Source organism: Borostomias antarcticus (genome assembly GCF_949987555.1).
Source record: "Borostomias antarcticus genome assembly, chromosome: 1".
In the NCBI taxonomy this organism is placed as follows: domain Eukaryota; kingdom Metazoa; phylum Chordata; class Actinopteri; order Stomiiformes; family Stomiidae; genus Borostomias; species Borostomias antarcticus.
This window is the reverse complement of record NC_140234.1, coordinates 60,592,929-60,614,051: the sequence shown is the minus strand read 5'-3', so window position 1 is coordinate 60,614,051 and position 21,123 is coordinate 60,592,929. Positions and strand designations below refer to the sequence as shown.

Here is a 21,123-nt window from a genome sequence, read left to right as displayed (position 1 = left end):
AGCTATTAAAATACATATTTTTCACAGCAACATGTGACTTTGACGACATCGTGTCCCTGAAATACACAGAGAAACCAAGACTGAGACCAGGCAGTACAATGTTGCTAGAGCTTTACTGTACGTTTGATATTAATCCTTATGCATTTGATTAATTTCAGTAAGCATGCATTTGCATGTAATTAGTCAATCATGAGTCTGCATTAGTGACAACTATTCACAATACTGACAAAACACATGTATATGATTCATCACACTGACTACAGAGTAACTTTAAGCTACTTAATTTAACCTTACTTAGTTTTTCATATTGGTTTATTTGGGTGGAAACCCTTGAGAACACGGGGAGAACATGTAAACTCCAGAGAACACGGGGAGAACATGTAAACTCCAGAGAACACGGGGAGAACATGTCAACTCCAGAGAACACGGGGAGAACATGTCAACTCCAGAGAACACGGGGAGAACATGTCAACTCCAGAGAACACGGGGAGAACATGTCAACTCCAGAGAACACGGGGAGAACATGTCAACTCCAGAGAACACGGGGAGAACACGTCAACTCCAGAGAAAGGCCCAGGAGACCTTGCTGCTAGGTGACAGTGCTAAGTACTGCGCCACCATTCTGCACATGAGCAATTCTAGGGTTCAGTGTCACTACGGCACACTGCCGGGGGCGGGGATTGAACCGTGGGCCTTGTGATACCCAGCCTGCCGCTCTACCTCCCGAACTGCGTGCTGCTTTAGGGGCGTGGTCACCGGAATCTTCCATGGCCCCAGGGTTAGGGTTCTTCATTGATAGACAGGTTCTTCTTTGACAGACAGGTTCTTCTTAGTGTCACAGAACCACAGAGTCCCTTAGTGTCCACCTTGGTGTCCAGGAGGTCATGTAAGCTGGACAAGCCAAGCCAGAGGGATCTCCCCCCCCCCCCACTACAGAACGGCCCATGGCACAGCCAGCACCGTCCCCCCCCCCCCCCCCTCCCCCGCAGATAGTTTTGAGGGAGAGGTCAGAGGTCAAGCAGATATCCGGTACTTAACATCTTGCCCAGGGTCAGCAATTGAAAACTAGCTACTCAGCTAACACTGGCACATTTACTATGAGAGCTCATTTACTAAAATGTTCCTAAAATTGTTGATTGGTGTGAATTATCTCTGTAAAAAATAAAGTGAATGAAGTAAGTAAAGTAATCTCTTCCCAGAGCCCCAGTGATGTGGAGGAAGCCCAGCCTGGCGCTAGCTTGGACAGGAGCGCCATCATGAGAGATGAATCCTCTGAGCTGCCCTCTCTGTCTCCCTGACCGGGGGGGGGGGTTGGGGGGGGAGGGTGAGAGTGACAGGGCCTCTGGGAACCTGGAGGGGGAGCTGCCCCCCCCTCGCACCCTGGATGGACTCTAGGACGGGGAAGAAAGCCTTCAGAAATTGTCTTGAACTAAGGTTACGGTTAGAGAAGGTACAGTTAGCTTGCCACACACAACAGCTAGCATTACAGTTTGTAGCACTGGCTAGCTTGTAGTGAGGCTGAGCTACCGAGACACCCAAATAACTCACCCGTCACAACATGCGTTCGATGGTCACACCCCTAAAAACACATTCCCATATTGAGACACTGAGGTATATTTGAAAAAAGCCCAGATAGCAAGCGGATCTGGGCCATATACAGGCCAGATCTGGCCCTTGTGGCTTAGTTCCGGCCCATATATGGCCGAGAATCATTACACATCCGCTTGCTATCTGGGAGCACTGCCATATTTTCTCTCCAGCATGCCCTGGAGAGAACACATTGATAATCTGCCCTTAATTTGTTACCTTTATGTCAAAGACAAAATCTCCTTCAATGACCAGAAAAAGTGTAATATATAAATACTGCACTGTATCTTGTTGAGTATCTCAGGATTCATGTGGAGAAGAGATTTTCTGGTGAGAGGCGATGCCCTGGGTGTTTTGTTGTGCACTGAGGGCTCAATACCTCTGCCAAGTAGAGAACTTCCCTCAATGGAAACACACTCTCAACAGCTTATCCACACATTCAACAAATCAAATAAGACATCTCAATCACCACACCCAGACCTCGCGGATGTCCTAATCTAGATCTTGCAAAGCATTTCATGGATCAGGTGACTGAATGAGTCAGTAACCAAATACCTGAGGTTGTGTCTCTAGTAGTTTCAGATGCAGTGGAGTGTGTTAAGTACACGTACACACACACCGATGAAGAACACACACACCAATAAAGAACAAAAAGTACACTGTTTTAGAAAAGGAGGGATAAAGGGCACAAAGACAAAAAGGGTGATGGTGCCAAATCTACCTGATTTCATCATCCTTGTCATCATATATCTGGGAGATTTCTGTGTAGAGAAACAAAGAGCTTTTAACACAAAATGGTGAGAGGACCTAACCCTAACCCTAACCATAGGACCTAACCCTAACCCTAGGACCTAACCCTAACCCTAGGACCTAACCCTAACCCTAGGACCTGTATCCAGGACCTAACCCTAACCCTAGGACCTGTATCCAGGACCTAACCCTAACCCTAGGACCTGTATCTAGTGACTAACCCTAACCCTAACCGGCGTTTTAATACTAAGTATCAGAGTAGCTCTTTATTATCTTTCATTATGCTTCTATTGTCCTATTGTGTTGTCTGCTGTGTTTTTGTATTGATTGAAATGGAAAGCACTTTGGTCAACTCTTGTTGTTTTGAATGCGCTCTATAAATAAAGTTGGATTGGATTGGAGAGAAGGAGGAGACAGATTCAGACTCGAGACAGGGGGGAACGATGTGTCGGCTGAACTTGAGGGGGGCGACTTGTTTTCGTCTTTGAGGGACAGAATCGGTGCAAACAAATTTCCGAAGGCGTGTTTAGTGTCATGTGTGACTGAGCTTGTAGAGCACGGTGCTTAAAACACTGAGCTCATTTACGTTGAAGACTCCATAGGACAGGTCAAAGGGCACAGATTAAGGGCACAGATTAAGGGCACAGATTAAGCCTAGTCCAGAGCTAAGAAGCCATTCAAGACCCCAAACCGTGAAGGACTTAATCGTCAAACTCAACCAGTAGAACTGCTCTCTGGACTGAAGGTGGTAGTGTTGGCTTGAAAATGAGAAGATTATGTCAGCAGTTTCATGTTGTACTATTCCAGTACAGATTTGGCTGACTAAAGTAGTAAGCACTAACATACAGTTGTTTTTGATTCCAGAAATCCGCCTTGTGTGTAGATGGCAAGACAGAACTTTTAACACATTTACATTACATTACAGTACAGTCATTTAGCAGACGCTTTTATCCAAAGCGACTAACAATAATTGCATTTAACGTAGGAAGAGCCAATGTACTACTACTCACCAGAACTCACAAGTGCATCTTCTTTCTAAAACAAGTGACTAAGAGCATAATCTAGTGCTGAAGGCAAAGTGCAAGAATAGCAATCTAAAAGTACAGTGCAATATAATATAATACAATAAGTGCTTAGGTGGGAGGACATAAAGCACAATAATGACTGCCCACACTTTAAACGGATCTGCCTCAGGAATTGATTTCCCATTCATTCACCCTGCTGGATTCATCCCGACATTTCAGAATATCCTCAGGTCTGTATAAAGAGCTTTGAGCCTGTCTGGAACCACACGCCTCACCCTAACCCTCAACTTAACCTTACACACATACGGATCCCAGTTCCAGATATCACACACACACACACACACACACACACACACACACACACACACACACACACACACACACACACACACACACACACACACACACACACACACACAACACAACCAACCCAGCTGGCAACTTCTTATCTTATATTTTCCACTCAAATCCTACCCCCCCTCCCCCCTCACACACACACATACACATGCACACAGCCTACAGTACTCACCTGCTTCTTCATAAGTCACGACAAGACACACTAAGCCTCTCTCTCTCTCTCTCTCTCTCACACACACACACACGCACACACGCACGCACGCACGCACGCACGCACGCACGCACACACGCACACACACACACACACACAAATATGGTGCATACACACTGATGCATTCTGTATCAGGCATGCCTATTGAAGTAGATGGTCCAGAAAGTATCTTCTTTATTATTAGGAGGATGCTGTTGTTGTTGTTGTTGATGTCATGCTGGGGGAACACGCTGCAGGGCCTCATTTGGGTGGATTTATTTTAGGGCTGAGGGAACATGGGAACGTTAGCTAGCCTAGCCTCACATCATTAGCTAGCCTAGCCTCACATCATTAGCTAGCCTAGCGTCACATCATTAGCTAGCCTAGCATCACATCATTAGCTAGACTAGCATCACATCATTAGCTAGCCTAGCCTCACATCATTAGCTAGCCTAGCGTCACATCATTAGCTAGCCTAGCCTCACATCATTAGCTAGCCTAGCCTCACATCATTTGTCTATCAAGTCATTCTCTGTCACAGGCATCACATTTCCCTTGATAGTCAGTCTTGCCCTGATACTCTTAAAAAATAGATATTTCAGATTTTATCCCATTTTTCACCCAATGTGGTCGCAAACCACCCCCGACCTGCTGTCCCCTGTTGCTTCTGTGGAGGGTCCGTCACACGACCCCGGAAGAGCCCGTGACCTTGACCCCGGAAGAGCCCGTGACCTTGACCCCGGAAGAGCCTGTGACCTTGACCCCGGAAGAGCCCGTGACCTTGACCCCGGAAGAGCCCGTGACCTTGACCCCGGAAGAGCCCGTGACCTTGACTCCCAACGCCAGACGGGGTCGCTGTAGAGCGGCGGATCCTCACACCCAAATCAAACTAACCCAATAGGCCACTATCACACCCAAATCAAACTAACCCAATAGGCCACTATCACACCCAAATCAAACGAACCCAATAGGCCACTATCACACCCAAATCAAACGAACCCAATATGCCACTATCACACCAAAATCAAACGAACCCAATATGCCACTTGGGATCCGGTCCTATTGGGATCTGGCGAGTCCAGGGGGTGAACCTCGGTCCCGGGGGGGCATCTTAGACCTCGAAACCATCGCACCCCTTCTTGCCCTCATACTGACCCAGGTAGTGGACACAAGCATGTTCCACCTCAGCTACTCTGCTTGTCTCAGTGAGTGTGAGTAAAGTTTGTTTCACTGCAACCTACTGTTGTCCTGCCACCTGGTACATTGACGTAAGCGCCACCTGGTACATTGACCTGCCACCTGGTACATTGACCTGCCACCTGGTACATTGACCTGCCACCTGGTACATTGACCTGCCACCTGGTACATTGACCTGCCACCTGGTACATTGACCTGCCACCTGGTACATTGACCTGCCACCTGGTACATTGATGTAAGCACCACCTGGTACATTGACCTGCCACCTGGTACATTAACCTGCCACCTGGTACATTGACCTGGTACATTGACCTGCCACCTGGTACATTGACGCAAGCGCATGTCGAATTTGACATCCTTTCACGGCTTTTTTTTGTTGTTGTGTGAATTAACTGCTTGCCAAACAGACATGGAGAGGAACAAAGAAAAAGATTAAAATCATTCCATAATGTTTTTATTATTCTGCCCCTCCTTCACTGCCCCCCCCACCCTAATCCCTATTGCTGCACTCAATAAATACAAGGATATGGTGCTGATACCATTTACAGCAGATTAAATAAATAATACAATTCATCTCACTACACGCAAAAAAAAAAATCCATTCAATCCGTTGCTTAAATATTCTTACACCTAGCTGTCCTCAAATATGTACTGTACATCCACATTGTTATACTTTGGGACTGAACTTAACTCAAAAAGCCTATACAATTTCTCTATGTAAACCCTTTTTTTTCCTCTTTTTTTTTTTTCCAAAGTCCATGTTTAGTTCTATCCTCCGTCAGTGGGTGGAGTTTGTTTCAGGCCTTGACTACATGAGGAGAAGCCTTGCATGATGAGGGTGGTCTGAGTGTGTCTCTCTCGTCTGGGAGGACTCAAAATCTGTCTTTCCACTGTCGGGCTGGACGGTTCTGCGCACGCAAGGTAACGGTTCCGAGGGTCTTTCCACCTGGAAACGGCTCGGTCCGGAACGTTTATAAACCGTTCCTAGCACGATTCACCAGGCCCGGTTAGACAACCGTACTCAGTGAAGCAGAACCGTTCAACGAGGCGGGTTTAATAGGCCTATACGTATTCACTGATTGGTTCTAACACACGTCAGTCTCTTGGCTCGAGCACCAGTAAGCTAACTTAGCCCAACAGACGTTAGCTTGTTTACGTAGAGAAACCAGTTTGTGCGCTCATGTAGGCGCATAAAAAGAAACCCTCCTCCATACTGTTAGCGGCCCGACAGTGGAAAAACAGATGGTAACGGTTCTCACGAGTCCGGGACAGAACAGAGCCGAACGAAACTACCTAGCAAACCGTTGGGCCCGCCAGTGGAAAGACAGGTGAGGTCCCTACAGAGCCAGGGCCCCAGCAGAGCAGCATGCAACGCCCTGAGTCCTGATTTACTTATTTTTTCTCTTTTTGTTCAACTGGGAAACTCTTGGAGTGCACAGAGACATCTCAGGATGGTGACTGTGTTGTGATGATACGGTAGTAACAGGAATGGTAGGCCTACATAGAAAAGACCAGCATGCAGGCTACTACTGTGTGAAGGAACTCTAAAGCAGGAGGCGTCGGATTCGGACACACATCATGACATGTCTCACAAGTGCACAGGAAGTAGAACTCTTCAGTAGAACTCTTCGGTAGAACTTCAGTAGAACTCTTCAGTAGAACTCTTCAGTAGAACTTCAGTAGAACTTCAGTAGAACTTCAGTAGAACTCTGGCCCCACGTTGACTCCCAGTGCAGCATCAGAGCATGAAACGATGGCGTCTTTGATGCTTCCTTCTGGATGTTACTTGCACGGCGACTGGCCGTTCCTGGACCGTCGTGATGGAGTCAGGTTTGGTTGCAGCTTGAACATCTGCCCAGGAGAGCTGTGGGAGACACTCGGCCAATGGGAATAGACCACAGCTGAAAAGATACCCCGCAGTCTATAACTTGATTGGTTTGGTTAGGCTCTCTGGGTTGTGCGATTGGTTGATTGGACTCTAGAGTCTGCTGCTATTGGTTGAGGGGTGTGGTGGTGGGAGGAGTGAGTGGCGGACGGATGAACGTAGACGTGACTGATGGGTTGCTGGGAGCCAGGTCTTAGTTTGATTGGTTTGGTTTGTAGGAGACGTTCACATGGAGATGTTATTGTAAAGGTCTTCGATCTTCTCCTTGAAGAACTCTTTCAGCTCTGGCCTCTTGGCCTTCAGCGTTGGAGTCAGCAAGCCATTCTTTATGGAGAACATCTCATTATGAACGTAGATGTCTTTAACCTAGAGGAGAATGAGAACGAACAGATTAGACACTGCAGCGTAAGGTTTTAACTTAACCTTTAATCGTCAGACAAGTTAATCTGGTTTTAATTTAAAAAATTAAACTAGATGCTCTTTGTCTGAAGCTGGAAACTCTCACGGCTTGGGTCTCAATTTTCTCCAACTTTTTTCCACAGATTTCACCAAGCCCACCTCACCTGTTCAAAAGAGTGGAGACCGCTGGCCTTTCCCAGCCTCTGCAGGTCCTCCATGATGGCTTTCTTCAGTACCTGAGCACACAGAGAACACCGTTTATAAAAGGCACATTATACACGGATACAAGCGGCCCAAATGAGTTTTCTCCGGAGGGTGGCTGGGGTCTCCCTGAGAGATCGGGTGAGAAGTTCAGTCATCTGGGAGAGACTCGGAGTAGAGCCGCTGCTCCTTTGCGTCGAAAGGAGCCAGTTGAGGTGGTTCGGGCATCTAGTGAGGATGCCTCCTGGGCGCCTCCCTAGGGAGGTGTTCCAGGCGTGTCCGGCTGGGAGGAGGCCGCGGGGTAGACCCAGGACCAGGTGGCAGGACTACATCTCCGCACTGGCCTGTGAGCGGCTAAAGATTCCCCAGGCAGAGCTGGTTGATGCTGCTAGGGAAAGGGATGTCTGGGGCCCCCTGCTGGAACTGCTGCCTCCGCAACCCGACCCCGGATAAGCGGATGACGATGGATGGATGGACTTTAGACATGTTTTCCACTGATAAAATGTTTCTTCATAACTAGATCTAGCTGCATAATGCTCAACGAATTACCAACTCTATAAAGACTGAGATGAAGCCTATGATGCCATGATGACTATCAAATAAAACCTGTCAGCTTACTGTGTTTTTACAGAGGTCCCTGTAGGAGCCATCCATGCCCTTCTTCTTGGCCCAGCCAGGCATGACCTCTGGGTCTGGAACCACGATCCCCACCAGACAAGACTGCCGGAGGGAGGAGGGGGGGAGGAGAACAGGGACATTTCATTCATTAAATGAAGGACTGCTTGGGAGTGTACTGTAGAAGAACAAATCAAATCAAACTTTATTTGTAGAGCGCATTTCATACCCAGAGGCAACACAATGCGCTTTACAGAGAACAAGGGAGGTGGGCGGACGTCCCACCCCTACATATTCCAGAGGGAAGCAAAAAAACAGTTTCACCCGGGGGTCAGATAAGTGAGCTGTAAAAACTCTTCCCTGACCCCTCTCAACAAGGCGATCGAGCAAGCTCCTGGAAAATGTTTAGTGTCTGTTGTCTCCACCTGTTATTTGGCTATTCCGACTAGGACGAGGGTTAATCCTAGGGCTGCACGATTATGACAAAAGATAATAATTGCGATTATTTGCTTCAAAATGGTGATTGCGATTAATAATTGTGATTAATAGGCCTATTTTATATATAATATTAATATTTAATAACCAAAATGCGACGTTGATCCCTTTCTTGCTACTAACTCACTGACCTCGTTTTCACTCAATTGTTCACTACTCACGGCTGCAGGTACTCTTGTGACACTTGTCTTGACCTACTGCTATCTGTCTTCTCAGTGAAATTGCTACACACAGCGCACTCAGCAGGAACGCATGTGATTGGTCAGACAGCATAAGCGCCTGTGATTCGTCCGTGTAGTCCTAGCACACTCAATTCAAAGCAAAATTATTAATCACATTAATTGCGGCCTTTTGCGATTAGTTAATCGCGGAGGTCATAATCGCGGTTTCGATTAATTCCCGATTAATTGTGCAGCCCTAGTTAATCCCATGTCCAGGACACCGGGGGACAGTGTCTCCAGCGTAGGACCTCACCTGTAGACTGTCCCCGTGGACGTAGAGCTGGGACAACGGCTCACTCCGGATGTAGATGTTCTCGATCTTCTCCGGGGAGATGTACTCCCCCTGGGCCAGCTTGAAGATGTGCTTCTTCCTGTCGATGATCTTCAAGGTGCCATTCTGAGGATTGTGGGCGGAGCCATTACACTCACCAATCAATCACAATACCATCTAGTATTATTCTCTATAGTAACCATTCCCAGAAGAGGAGAGGAGGGACTCGGTACATACGGGTAACCATTTCCCGATGTCTCCAGTGTGGAGCCAGCCGTCTGAGTCCAGGGTCTCTGCTGTCCTCTCTGGGTCTTTGAGGTAGCCTTTAAACACGTTAGGCCCCTTCACACACACCTGGGGGTGTGTGTGTGTGTGTGTGTGTGTGTGTGTGTGTGTGTGTGAGAGAGAAAGAGAGAGAGAGAGAGAGGGATAGTGTGAGAGAGAGAGTGAGTGGGATAGTGTGAGAGAGAGAGTGAGTGGGAATTTAAGAGAGAAAGTGTATGTGTGTGTGTGTGTGTGTGTGTGAGAGAGAGAGAGAGAGAGAGAGAGAGGGATAGTGTGTGTGAGAGAGTGAGTGTGAATTTAAGAGAGAAAGTGTATGTGTGTGTGTGTGTGTGAGAGTAACAAGGAGAAAGAGAGAGCAACACACAGAGAAAGAACAAAAGACCATGAATTACCATTCAATCAGCATTACCATTCAATCAGCATTACCATTCAATCAGCATTACCATTCAATCAGCATTACCACTCAATCAGCATTACCATTCAATCAGTATTACCATTCAATCAGCATTACCACTCAATCAGTATTACCATTCAATCAGCATTACCCCTCAATCAGCATTACCAATCAATCAGCATTACCACTCAATCAGCATTACCATTCAATCAGCATTGCCACTCAATCAGCATTACCACTCAATCAGCATTACCATTCAATCAGCATTACCCCTCAATCAGTATTACCACTCAACAGCATTACCATTCAATCAGCATTACCACTCAATCAGCATTACCACTCAACAGCATTACCATTCAATCAGCATTACCATTCAATCAGCATTACCACTCAATCAGCATTACCATTCAATCAGCATTACCACTCAACAGCATTACCATTCAATCAGCATTACCATTCAATCAGCATTACCACTCAACAGCATTACCACTCAACAGCATTACCATTCAATCAGCATTACCACTCAACAGCATTACCACTCAACAGCATTACCATTCAATCAGCATTACCACTCAATCAGGGATCGTCTCCCTTAAAGACTCTTTCAGGACAGTACTTGTTCCCAGTGATAGTCTCTCACCCACCTCTCCCTCTCTCTTAGCAGTGATAGTCTCTCACCCACCTCTCCCTCTCTCTTAGCAGTGATAGTCTCTCTCTCACCTCTCCCTCTCTCTTAGCAGTGATAGTCTCTCACCCACCTCTCCCTCTCTCTTAGCAGTGATAGTCTCTCTCTCACCTCTCCCTCTCTCTTAGCAGTGATAGTCTCTCTCTCACCTCTCCCTCTCTCTTAGCAGTGATAGTCTCTCACCCACCTCTCCCTCTCTCTTAGCAGTGATAGTCTCTCACCCACCTCTCCCTCTCTCTTAGCAGTGATAGTCTCTCACCCACCTCTCCCTCTCTCTTAGCAGTGATAGTCTCTCTCTCACCTCTCCCTCTCTCTTAGCATTGATAGTCTCTCACCCACCTCTCCCTCTCTCTTAGCAGTGATAGTCTCTCTCTCACCTCTCCCTCTCTCTTAGCAGTGATAGTCTCTCACTCACCTCTCCCTCTCTCTTAGCAGTGATAGTCTCTCACCCACCTCTCCCTCTCTCTTAGCAGTGATAGTCTCTCACCCACCTCTCCCTCTCTCTTAGCAGGACAGTACTTGTTCTCAGTGATAGTCTCTCACTCACCTCTCCCTCTCTCTTAGCAGTGATAGTCTCTCACTCACCTCTCCCTCTCTCTTAGCAGTGATAGTCTCTCACTCACCTCTCCCTCTCTCTTAGCAGTGATAGTCTCTCACTCACCTCTCCCTCTCTCTTAGCAGTGATAGTCTCTCACTCAACTCTCCCTCTCTCTTAGCAGGACAGTACTTGTTCTCAGTGATAGTCTCTCACCCACCTCTCCCTCTCTCTTAGCAGCGAAGTAGTTCTTTTCTGCTACATCCACCAGCTTGATGAGGTTGCAGGGCAGTGGAGCACCGACGTGACCTACGGGTCAACAACAACACAAACACATATGAGACCGACGTGACCTACGGGTCAACAACAATACAAACACATTCAACATCACAATACAAACACATCTGAGCAAATAGGAACTTTTATTTCAGTGTATTTAAGAAGGGACAATGCATATCAATCAGCAACAAATGTAAATACAACAGATTTAGCCAGGAGGCTAATTTTAATCTGTGGTCCCTGGCCAAGATGTTATAAATAGGCCCTTTGAAGTTTTGCCATGATTGATTTAATGTCATATTTTGGTTATTGACATTTTCATGGGTTTACAGTGTCCTGAAGTTCATGAAAGGGGTGCTGCTAACGCCGGAACCAGAGACAGCGTGGAATCTGCTGAAAATGTTCTCCATCAATTAACAACATTACGGTAAGTCCTAAATGAGGCTCTATGTCCAAAATGCTGAACTACCCCTTTAAAGCCCGACTGGTCTGTGACCGCCAGCAGAGGGCGCCGTTAGACCATGTTTCCCAAATGTTATGTTGTCTAAGTGTATATAGTTGAAAAAGAATGAGACTAGGCTAGCGTGAATAGAACACCCACACACACTTTTCATCAACAGTAACCATCTGTATGAAGAGGATTTTCTTGTCATTGACTGAAATGTGGGCGCTGTATTTGGATTGAATTGGATTTATTTGAAAGTTAATTATATACACCACAAATACTACAGGATGTCACCTGCTATAAATGCAGTAGGCTACATATAAACACAAATAACAATCTAGGATAAAACCCAAATAAAGTAAATGACTTGTTTCCATTGTGGTCCTTTTATGAGAAGACTCTTTGGGCAGCAGACAGAAATAGCTTTTTTATGCTCTTAGTCACTTGTTTTAGAAAGAAGATGCACTTGTGAGTTCTGGTGAGTAGTAGAACATTGGCTCTTCCTACGTTAAATGCAATTATTGTTAGTCGCTTTGGATAAAAGCGTCTGCTAAATGACTGTAATGTAATGTAAAATAGCTTGTTCACAACACAGAAAGAACAGAGCATGCATCTCTATAAGCATGAACCATTCTTCTTCTTCTTCTTCTTCTTCTTCTTCTTCTTCTTCTTATTATTATTATTATTATTATTATTATTATTATTATTATTATTATTCCAGCCTGAAGCCTAGAGGAACCACTTGAAACCACTGGTATCAGCAGAATATACTGTAATGCAGACAGACTTTAAATGAATCACACAGTTAATGATGGTGAGGAGCAAAGTCTGTATAAAAGATTAAACAGAGGTGGAGCTGCTCCCTCCATCAACCATGAAACCAGGGCTCCTGGACAACTGTGGCCTACGGTCATGGCTTGATAAAGACTAGGTGTTGCGTGTGTGTGTGTGTGTGTGTGTGTGTGTGTGTGTGTGTGTGTGTGTGTGTGTGTGTGTGTGTGTGTGTGTGTGTGTGTGGTCTCTGTGTGGTCTGAGCTGATAAGAGCCGGTATTCACACTCCAGCGTCTGCGTTCACAGTAGAGCATTTATGATGAGCAACAAAGCTAAACAGCCAGATCAGCGCTCCTACTCAAGGATAACTTCTGAATCTGGGCTGTTGTGATATCTGAGAACAGGCAGGGCAACAGCAGGTATTGTTTATCTGTGTACTGTTCACTCTTATATCCTGTGTTTCACCCCCCTGGGGGACTATGTCCTCCACATTAGCGTGATCCACATTAGCATGACTATCGCTGCTGTCTATCTCTGTGCCTGTCAGGCCTTCTGAAACCCTCTCTGCTGACAAGACAGGAAGTGTGTTTGTGGCGAGACCAGAGACACCTGCTACTCGTCTGCTGCCTCTCATGTCTGCAGTTTCTCTCTTCTGCACCCCACACACACACACACACACACACACACACACACACACACACACACACACACACACACACACACACACACACACACACCCTCCCCCCCCACAGACACACACACACCCTCCCCCCCACACACACCCTTCCTGTCATGGTTTCCATCGTAGAGGATAACATTTGGTACCACAGACATTTGGACAATGACACTGTAGTCTCAAAACTCATCTCTTAAAGAAGTACTACAACGATCCTCCCTCTTAAGCACCTGTTGTATTTTAGATTGCTATTCTTGCACTTTGCCTTCAGCACTAGATTATGCTCTTAGTCACTTGTTTTAGAGAGAAGATGCACTTGTGAGTTCTGGCAAGTAGTAGTACATTGGCTCTTCCTACGTTAAATGCAATTATTGTTAGTCGCTTTGGATAAAAGCGTCTGCTAAATGACTGTAATGTAATGTAATGTAATGTGATGTAATGTGATGTAATGTGATGTAATGTAAACTGTAGAGAGATAGACGTCTCACTCTAAGGTGTTTGAGTCACAGAGCAGTCAGTCAGTGTGAATTGCATGCAGCTACACTTGGTGGGCCAACAAATTAACATAACAAACGTGAACTTGCAATATCTGCGATCATGTACGAGCAGTAAGCTACCAGCGTTCTTCCACTCGTCTAATTAGTGAATTTGTACCAACAGAGGGCGCTGTAGTGCTCCTGGTCGCAGCTAATAAACAAAATAGGTTTATTCATTAAAACCAAGGGGTCTGGACTATTTCTGTTCAATAAGTTAGACTTTTCCCCTCAAAGTGTAGCTGGACTGTGAAGCGTGTCTGGTGGAGTTGGGGGTCAGATGCCAGGATGAGCCAGTGTTTCATCTCCAGGGTTGTGTTCATATCTGCTGTCCTATATGGTAAATAGTAAATGGACTGCACTTATATAGCGCTTTTCCACCTTAGCGGCACTCAAAGCGCTTTACAATGGCCTCTCATTCACCCATTCACACACACATTCACACATCAATGGCGGTAGCTGCCATGCAAGGTGCTAACCTGCTCATTGGGAGCAATTTGGGGTTAGGTGTCTTGCTCAAGGACACTTCGACATGTGGACAGTCGGAGCTGGGATTCGAACCACTGACCCTTCGATCATTGAACGACCCGCTCTACCAACTGAGCTACAGCCGCCCCGAATATGTGTCCTCTGGAAGACACAGTGTGTTAGAGCGTCCTTAACAGCGTATATAACACTGACCTGAGGTCCAGTCTCCAGGGGTGGTGAAGGTGCAGCCAGCGGTGCACTCTGTCTGCCCATAGGCCTCGTATACCTGCACACACACACCAACGCACACACACACACACACACACACACACACACACACACACACACACACCAACGCACAGTAGGTCAATACACAACCTGCTGTCTTAGTATGGGGGGTGGGAAGTGCCACGTTTAGCAGGCATGTTGTGAGTGTGTGTGTGTGCGTGTGTGCGTGTGTGCGTCTATAGACGCACACACGCACACACACACACACTCACACGCACACCTTATCCTTGCAAAGACATAGTTAGGGAATCAGCCAATCAGATCGCTGGGATTTGCATATATCTTTAGCAAAGATAAGGTGTGCGTGTGAGTGTGTGTGTGTGTGTGTGTGCGTGAGTGCGTCTATGTGGAACTTAGTGCAAAATTAGACGCACACACACACACACAGACGCACACACACGTTCATTCATTTGTTCGTTTACTCCAGTGTGTGGAATGTGCCACGTTTCGTTAATTGCGTTGAGCGTGTGTGTGTGTGCGTGTGTGTGTGTGTGTGTGTGCTAAGCTAGTTAGCAAGATGGCTGCGCGTGACGTACTAACGTAATCGGCCGCGCTGCGTGCGACGTCATCTGCCACGTTTCGTTAATTGCGTTGAGCGTGTGTGTGTGTGTGTGTGTGTGTGTGTGTGTGTGTGTGTGCTAAGCTAGTTAGCAAGATGGCTGCGCGTGACGTACTGACGTAATCGGCCGCGCTGCGTGCGACGTCATCTGCGTGCGTTCAAGCTGGACAAGCGGATTTCAACCAAGCCCCCAGGATTCGAAATCTAAAGTGAAGGCCTATTGAACCGCGGTGACTTTTGTACTTGCGCAGTTGAGCTTTTCTGTCCGACGCGCGTCCACGAAAAAGTTCACCTTTATGTGAAATGTAGACGCACGTTCCCGGCTCTCTCGGCTCTCCCCGCTTTGATTTAGCAATGAAAACTGGCTTGCATATTAACCTGTTTTTGTCAAATATATCCATTGGAGAAATTATTTTTTCATCCAGGCATCTTAGTTTTAACAGGTTAAATATAACGGAACATGTTTTGTTTGCTAGTAGATGGTATTCATTCCGTTCGCGATAACGTTATTGCAGCCAGGCTAAATTCCTCCAGGGAGCCAGTGACAGGCGAGTTGAAGAGCTTCACTCCCCGCCAGCAGGAGCTCTGGCCGCGGCTACCGCATCTCGGATAACCCGCTGAGTTCCTGGCTGCTATTTCACACTCGCCCTTGATCAATCGAATCTTATCTCCGTATAAATACACATTAAGCCTATATCGCCTCATTCACCACAAAATATGTTTCAATCTGAGGTTATTTTCATAGATAGATTTTGCCTCATTTTTGATAATTTACTGCCATGCAGGCCGTCTGCGCTGTCCCCAGCACCACCTTAACAGAGGAAGTTTGAAATGTCTAAATATTCCCAAGCATGTATTTCCATTCGTAAATCACATTAGCTGACCTGCCCGGACAACTGCATCTCATCCGATAAACATAGCCTATGAACAATACATCCATGATGGCAAGCCAGAAACGCAGACACAAGTTCAAGTACCACAAATAAAGGTAGCCTATTAATTCTAACATCAACGGGGTCCCGGCTAAGTCTTTTAATACCATCCATCGTCATCCGCTTATCCGGGGTCGGGTCGCGGAGGCAGCAGTTCCAGCAGGGAGCCCCAGACATCCCTTTCCCTAGCAGCATCAACCAGCTCTGCCTGGGGAATCTTTAGCCGTTCATAGGCCAGTGCGGATGTTTAATCAAATGTGTTAATGAAAATGACCACAAAAAAGGAGAGTAGTCAAAGCACACCGCTCAAAAAGGGCTTAATTCATACAACAAACTGATCAGGCTAATCATTTTTTAATGAAAATGACCACAAGACAACCTCTTGTGCATAGTTGAAATGGTAGTGGGATACGGTGATAAACTGGAGTGATCATTTGACAGCAATTATTAGCCTTTTCCAGGAATGGACAGAAATGGGATATTTTTAGAATAACAGTAATTTATTCACATACAATGGAAAGGAGTTGATGTGTAGCATGAAGATGAAACGATACACTGAGTTTGGGTGTTTTCAGTCAACGTTGGCGTTGACCGCTTCCAGCTATCGAATGGCCGACTGGTGTAAGATGGATAGCCTAATATAACATTAGAGAGATAAATGTAGGCTATGGTTATGTTAATAAAGCTAACAATGATGTTGTAACATGCATGCAGCACTGCCCATCTGATCTGAATGATTGATTCATTGTTACCATGGATCGGTATTGGGATTGATCAAGGGCGAGTGTGAAATAGCAGCCAGGAACTCAGCGGGTTATCCGAGATGCGGTAGCCGCGGCCAAAGCTCCTGCTGGCGGGGAGTGAAGCTCTTCAACTCGCCGGTCACTGGCTCCCTGGAGGAATTTAGCCTGGCTGCAATAACGTTATCGCGAACGGATTGAATACCATCTACTAGCAAACAAAACATGTTCAGTTATATTTAACCTGTTAAAACTAAGATGCCTGGATGAAAAAATAATTTCTCCAATGGATATATTTTACAAAAACAGGTTAATATGCAAGCCGGCTTTCATTGCTAAATCAAAGCGGGGAGAGCCGAGAGAGCCGGGAACGTGCGTCTACATTTCACATAAAGGTGAACTTTTTCGTGGACGCGCGTCGGACAGAAAAGCTCAACTGCGCAAGTACAAAAGTCACCGCGGTTCAATAGGCCTTCACTTTAGATTTCGAATCCTGGGGGCTTGGTTGAAATCCGCTTGTCCAGCTTGAACGCACGCAGATGACGTCGCACGCAGCGCGGCCGATTACGTCAGTACATCACGCGCAGCCATCTTGCTAACTAGCTTAGCACACACACACACACACACACACACACACACACACACGCTCAACGCAATTAACGAAACGTGGCAGATGACGTCGCACGCAGCGCGGCCGATTACGTTAGTACGTCACGCGCAGCCATCTTGCTAACTAGCTTAGCACACACACACACACACGCACACACACACACGCTCAACGCAATTAACGAAACGTGGCACATTCCACACACTGGAGTAAACGAACAAATGAATGAACGTGTGTGTGCGTCTGTGTGTGTGTGTGTGCGTCTAATTTTGCACTAAGTTCCACATAGACGCACTCACGCACACACACACACACACACACTCACACGCACACCTTATCTTTGCTAAAGATATATGCAAATCCCAGCGATCTGATTGGCTGATTCCCTAACTATGTCTTTGCAAGGATAAGGTGTGCGTGTGAGTGTGTGTGTGTGTGTGTGTGCGTGTGTGCGTCTATAGACACACACACGCACACACGCACACACACACACTCACAACATGCCTGCTAAACGTGGCACTTCCCACCCCCCATATCTTAGGATCAATTGCATGTTTGTCATGACACAATTAAGTGTGTGTGTGTGTGTGTGTGTGTGTGTGTGTGTGTGTGTGTGTGTCACTCACCTGACAGCCCAGCGCAGCTCTGAGGAACCCCAGTACGGTAGGGGAGGCTGGCGCGGCCCCAGTAATAATCATACGCAGCCGACCGCCCAGGCTGGCCTGACCAGGGGAAGGAACAGAGGGTTATAGCTCTATACTACTACCCTACAGCCCTGTGAGACTACCCTACAGCCCTGTGAGACTACCCTACAGTCCTGTGAGACTACCCTACAGCCCTGTGAGACTACCCTACAGCCCTGTGAGACTACCCTACATCCCTGTGAGACTACCCTACAGCCCTGAGAGACTACCCTACAGCCCTGTGAGACTACCCTACAGCCCTGTGAGACTACCCTACAGCCCTGAGACTACCCTACAGCCCTGTGAGACTACCCTACATCCCTGAGACTACCCTACAGCCTGTGAGACTACCCTACAGCCCTGTGAGACTACCCTACAGCCCTGTGAGACTACCCTACAGCCCTGAGAGACTACTCTACAGCCCTGTGAGACTACCCTACATCCCTGAGACTACCCTACAGCCTGTGAGACTACCCTACAGCCCTGTGAGACTACCCTACAGCCCTGTGAGACTACCATACAGCCCTGAGACTACCCTACAGCCCTGTGAGACTACCCTACATCCCTGAGACTACCCTACAGCCTGTGAGACTACCCTACAGCCCTGTGAGACTACCCTACAGCCCTGTGAGACTACCCTACAGCCCTGAGAGACTACTCTACAGCCCTGTGAGACTACCCTACATCCCTGAGACTACCCTACAGCCTGTGAGACTACCCTACAGCCCTGTGAGACTACCCTACATCTCTGAGACTACCCTACAGCCCTGTGAGACTACCCTACAGCCCTGTGAGACTACCCTACAGCCCTGTGAGACTACCCTACAGCCCTGAGAGACTACTCTACAGCCCTGTGAGACTACCCTACATCCCTGAGACTACCCTACAGCCCTGTGAGACTACCCTACAGCCCTGTGAGACTACCCTACAGCCCTGTGAGACTACCCTACATCTCTGAGACTACCCTACAGCCCTGTGAGACTATCCTACTGCCCTGAGACTACCCTACAGCCCTGTGAGACTACCCTACAGTCCTGAGAGACTATCCTACAGCCCTGTGAGACTAACCTACAGCCCTGTGAGACTACCCTACAGCCCTGAGACTACCCTACAGCCCTGTGAGACTACCCTACAGCCCTGTGAGACTACCCTACAGTCCTGAGAGACTATCCTACAGCCCTGTGAGACTACCCTACAGCCCTGTGAGACTACCCTACAGCGCTGTGAGACTATCCTACAGTCCTGTGAGACTACCCTACAGCCCTGTGAGACTACCCTACATCCCTGTGAGACTACCCTACAGCCCTGTGAGACTACCCTACAGCCCTGTGAGACTACCCTACATCCCTGTGAGACTACCCTACAGCCCTGTGAGACTACCCTACAGCCCTGTGAGACTACCCTACAGCCCTGTGAGACTACCCTACAGCCCTGTGAGACTACCCTACAGCCCTGTCAGACTACCCTACAGCCCTGTGAGACTACCCTACAGCCCTGTCAGACTACCCTACAGCCCTGTGAGACTATCCTACAGCCCTGTGAGACTACCCTACATCCCTGTGAGACTATCCTACAGCCCTGTGAGACTACCCTACAGCCCTGTGAGACTACCCTACAGCCCTGTGAGACTACCCTACAGCCCTGTGAGACTACCCTACAGCCCTGTGAGACTACCCTACATCCCTGTGAGACTACCCTACAGCCCTGTGAGACTACCCTACAGCCCTGTGAGACTACCCTACAGCCCTGTGAGACTATCCTACAGCCCTGTGAGACTACCCTACAGCCCTGTGAGACTATCCTACAGTCCTGTGAGACTACCCTACAGCCCTGTGAGACTACCCTACAGCCCTGTGAGACTATCCTACAGCCCTGTGAGACTATCCTACAGCCCTGTGAGACTACCCTACAGCCCTGTGAGACTACTATACAACCCTGTGAGACTACCCTACATCCCTGTGAGACTACCCTACATCTCTGAGACTACCCTACAGCCCTGAGACTACCCTACAGCCCTGTGAGACTACCCTACAGCCCTGTGAGACTACCCTACAGCCCTGAGACTACCCTACAGCCCTGTGAGACTACCCTACATCTCTGAGACTACCCTACAGCCATGTGAGACTACCCTACAGCCCTGTGAGACTACCCTACAGCCCTGTGAGACTACCCTACAGTCCTGTGAGACTACCCTACAGCCCTGTGAGACTACCCTACAGCCCTGTGAGACTACCCTACAGCCCTGTGAGACTACCCTACAGTCCTGTGAGACTACCCTACAGCCCTGTGAGACTATCCTACAGCCCTGTGAGACTACCCTACAGCCCTGTGAGACTACCCTACAGCCCTGTGAGACTATCCTACAGCCCTGTGAGACTACCCTACAGCCCTGTGAGACTACCCTACAGCCCTGAGACTACCCTACAGCCCTGTGAGACTACCCTACAGCCCTGTGAGACTACCCTACAGCCCTGAGACTACCCTACAGCCCTGTGAGACTACCCTACAGTCCTGTGAGACTACCCTACAGCCCTGTGAGACTACCCTACAGCCCTGTGAGACTACCCTACAGCCCTGTGAGACTATCCTACAGCCCTGTGAGACTACCCTACAGCCCTGTGAGACTATCCTACAGCCCTGTGAGACTACCCTACATCCCTGAGACTACCCTACAGCCCTGTGAGACTACCCTACAGCCCTGTGAGACTATCCTACAGCCCTGTGAGACTACCCTACAGCCCTGTGAGACTATCCTACAGCCCTGTGAGACTACTCTACAACCCTGTGAGACTACCCTACAGCCCTGTGAGACTACCCTACAGCCCTGTGAGACTACCCTACAGTCCTGTGAGACTACCCTACAGCCCTGTGAGACTATCCTACATCCCTGAAAGACTATCCTACAGCCCTGTGAGACTATCCTACATCCCTGAAAGACTATCCTACAGCCCTGTGAGACTACCCTACAGCCCTGTGAGACTATCCTACAGCCCTGTGAGACTACCCTACAGCCCTGAGACTACCCTACAGTCCTGTGAGACTACCCTAC

The 21,123-nt window shown here is 47.7% G+C and overlaps 1 protein-coding gene across 1 annotated transcript in view; it reads right to left on the bottom strand.

Annotated features, from left to right (window-relative positions):
* Window positions 1-7,216: 7,216 nt before the first annotated feature.
* The window catches only part of acsl6 (acyl-CoA synthetase long chain family member 6), a gene marked incomplete at both ends in the record, with an annotated part of 32,744 nt that continues 18,837 nt past the window's right edge, over window positions 7,217-21,123 (bottom strand). Inside the window, 8 exons of the mRNA XM_084437290.1 lie at window positions 7,217-7,357; window positions 7,555-7,626; window positions 8,210-8,311; window positions 9,176-9,319; window positions 9,431-9,547; window positions 11,313-11,401; window positions 14,479-14,551; window positions 18,018-18,113. Of these exons, the coding sequence (XP_084293416.1) occupies window positions 7,217-7,357; window positions 7,555-7,626; window positions 8,210-8,311; window positions 9,176-9,319; window positions 9,431-9,547; window positions 11,313-11,401; window positions 14,479-14,551; window positions 18,018-18,113 (834 nt within the window). The remainder of the gene's footprint in view (window positions 7,358-7,554; window positions 7,627-8,209; window positions 8,312-9,175; window positions 9,320-9,430; window positions 9,548-11,312; window positions 11,402-14,478; window positions 14,552-18,017; window positions 18,114-21,123) is intronic.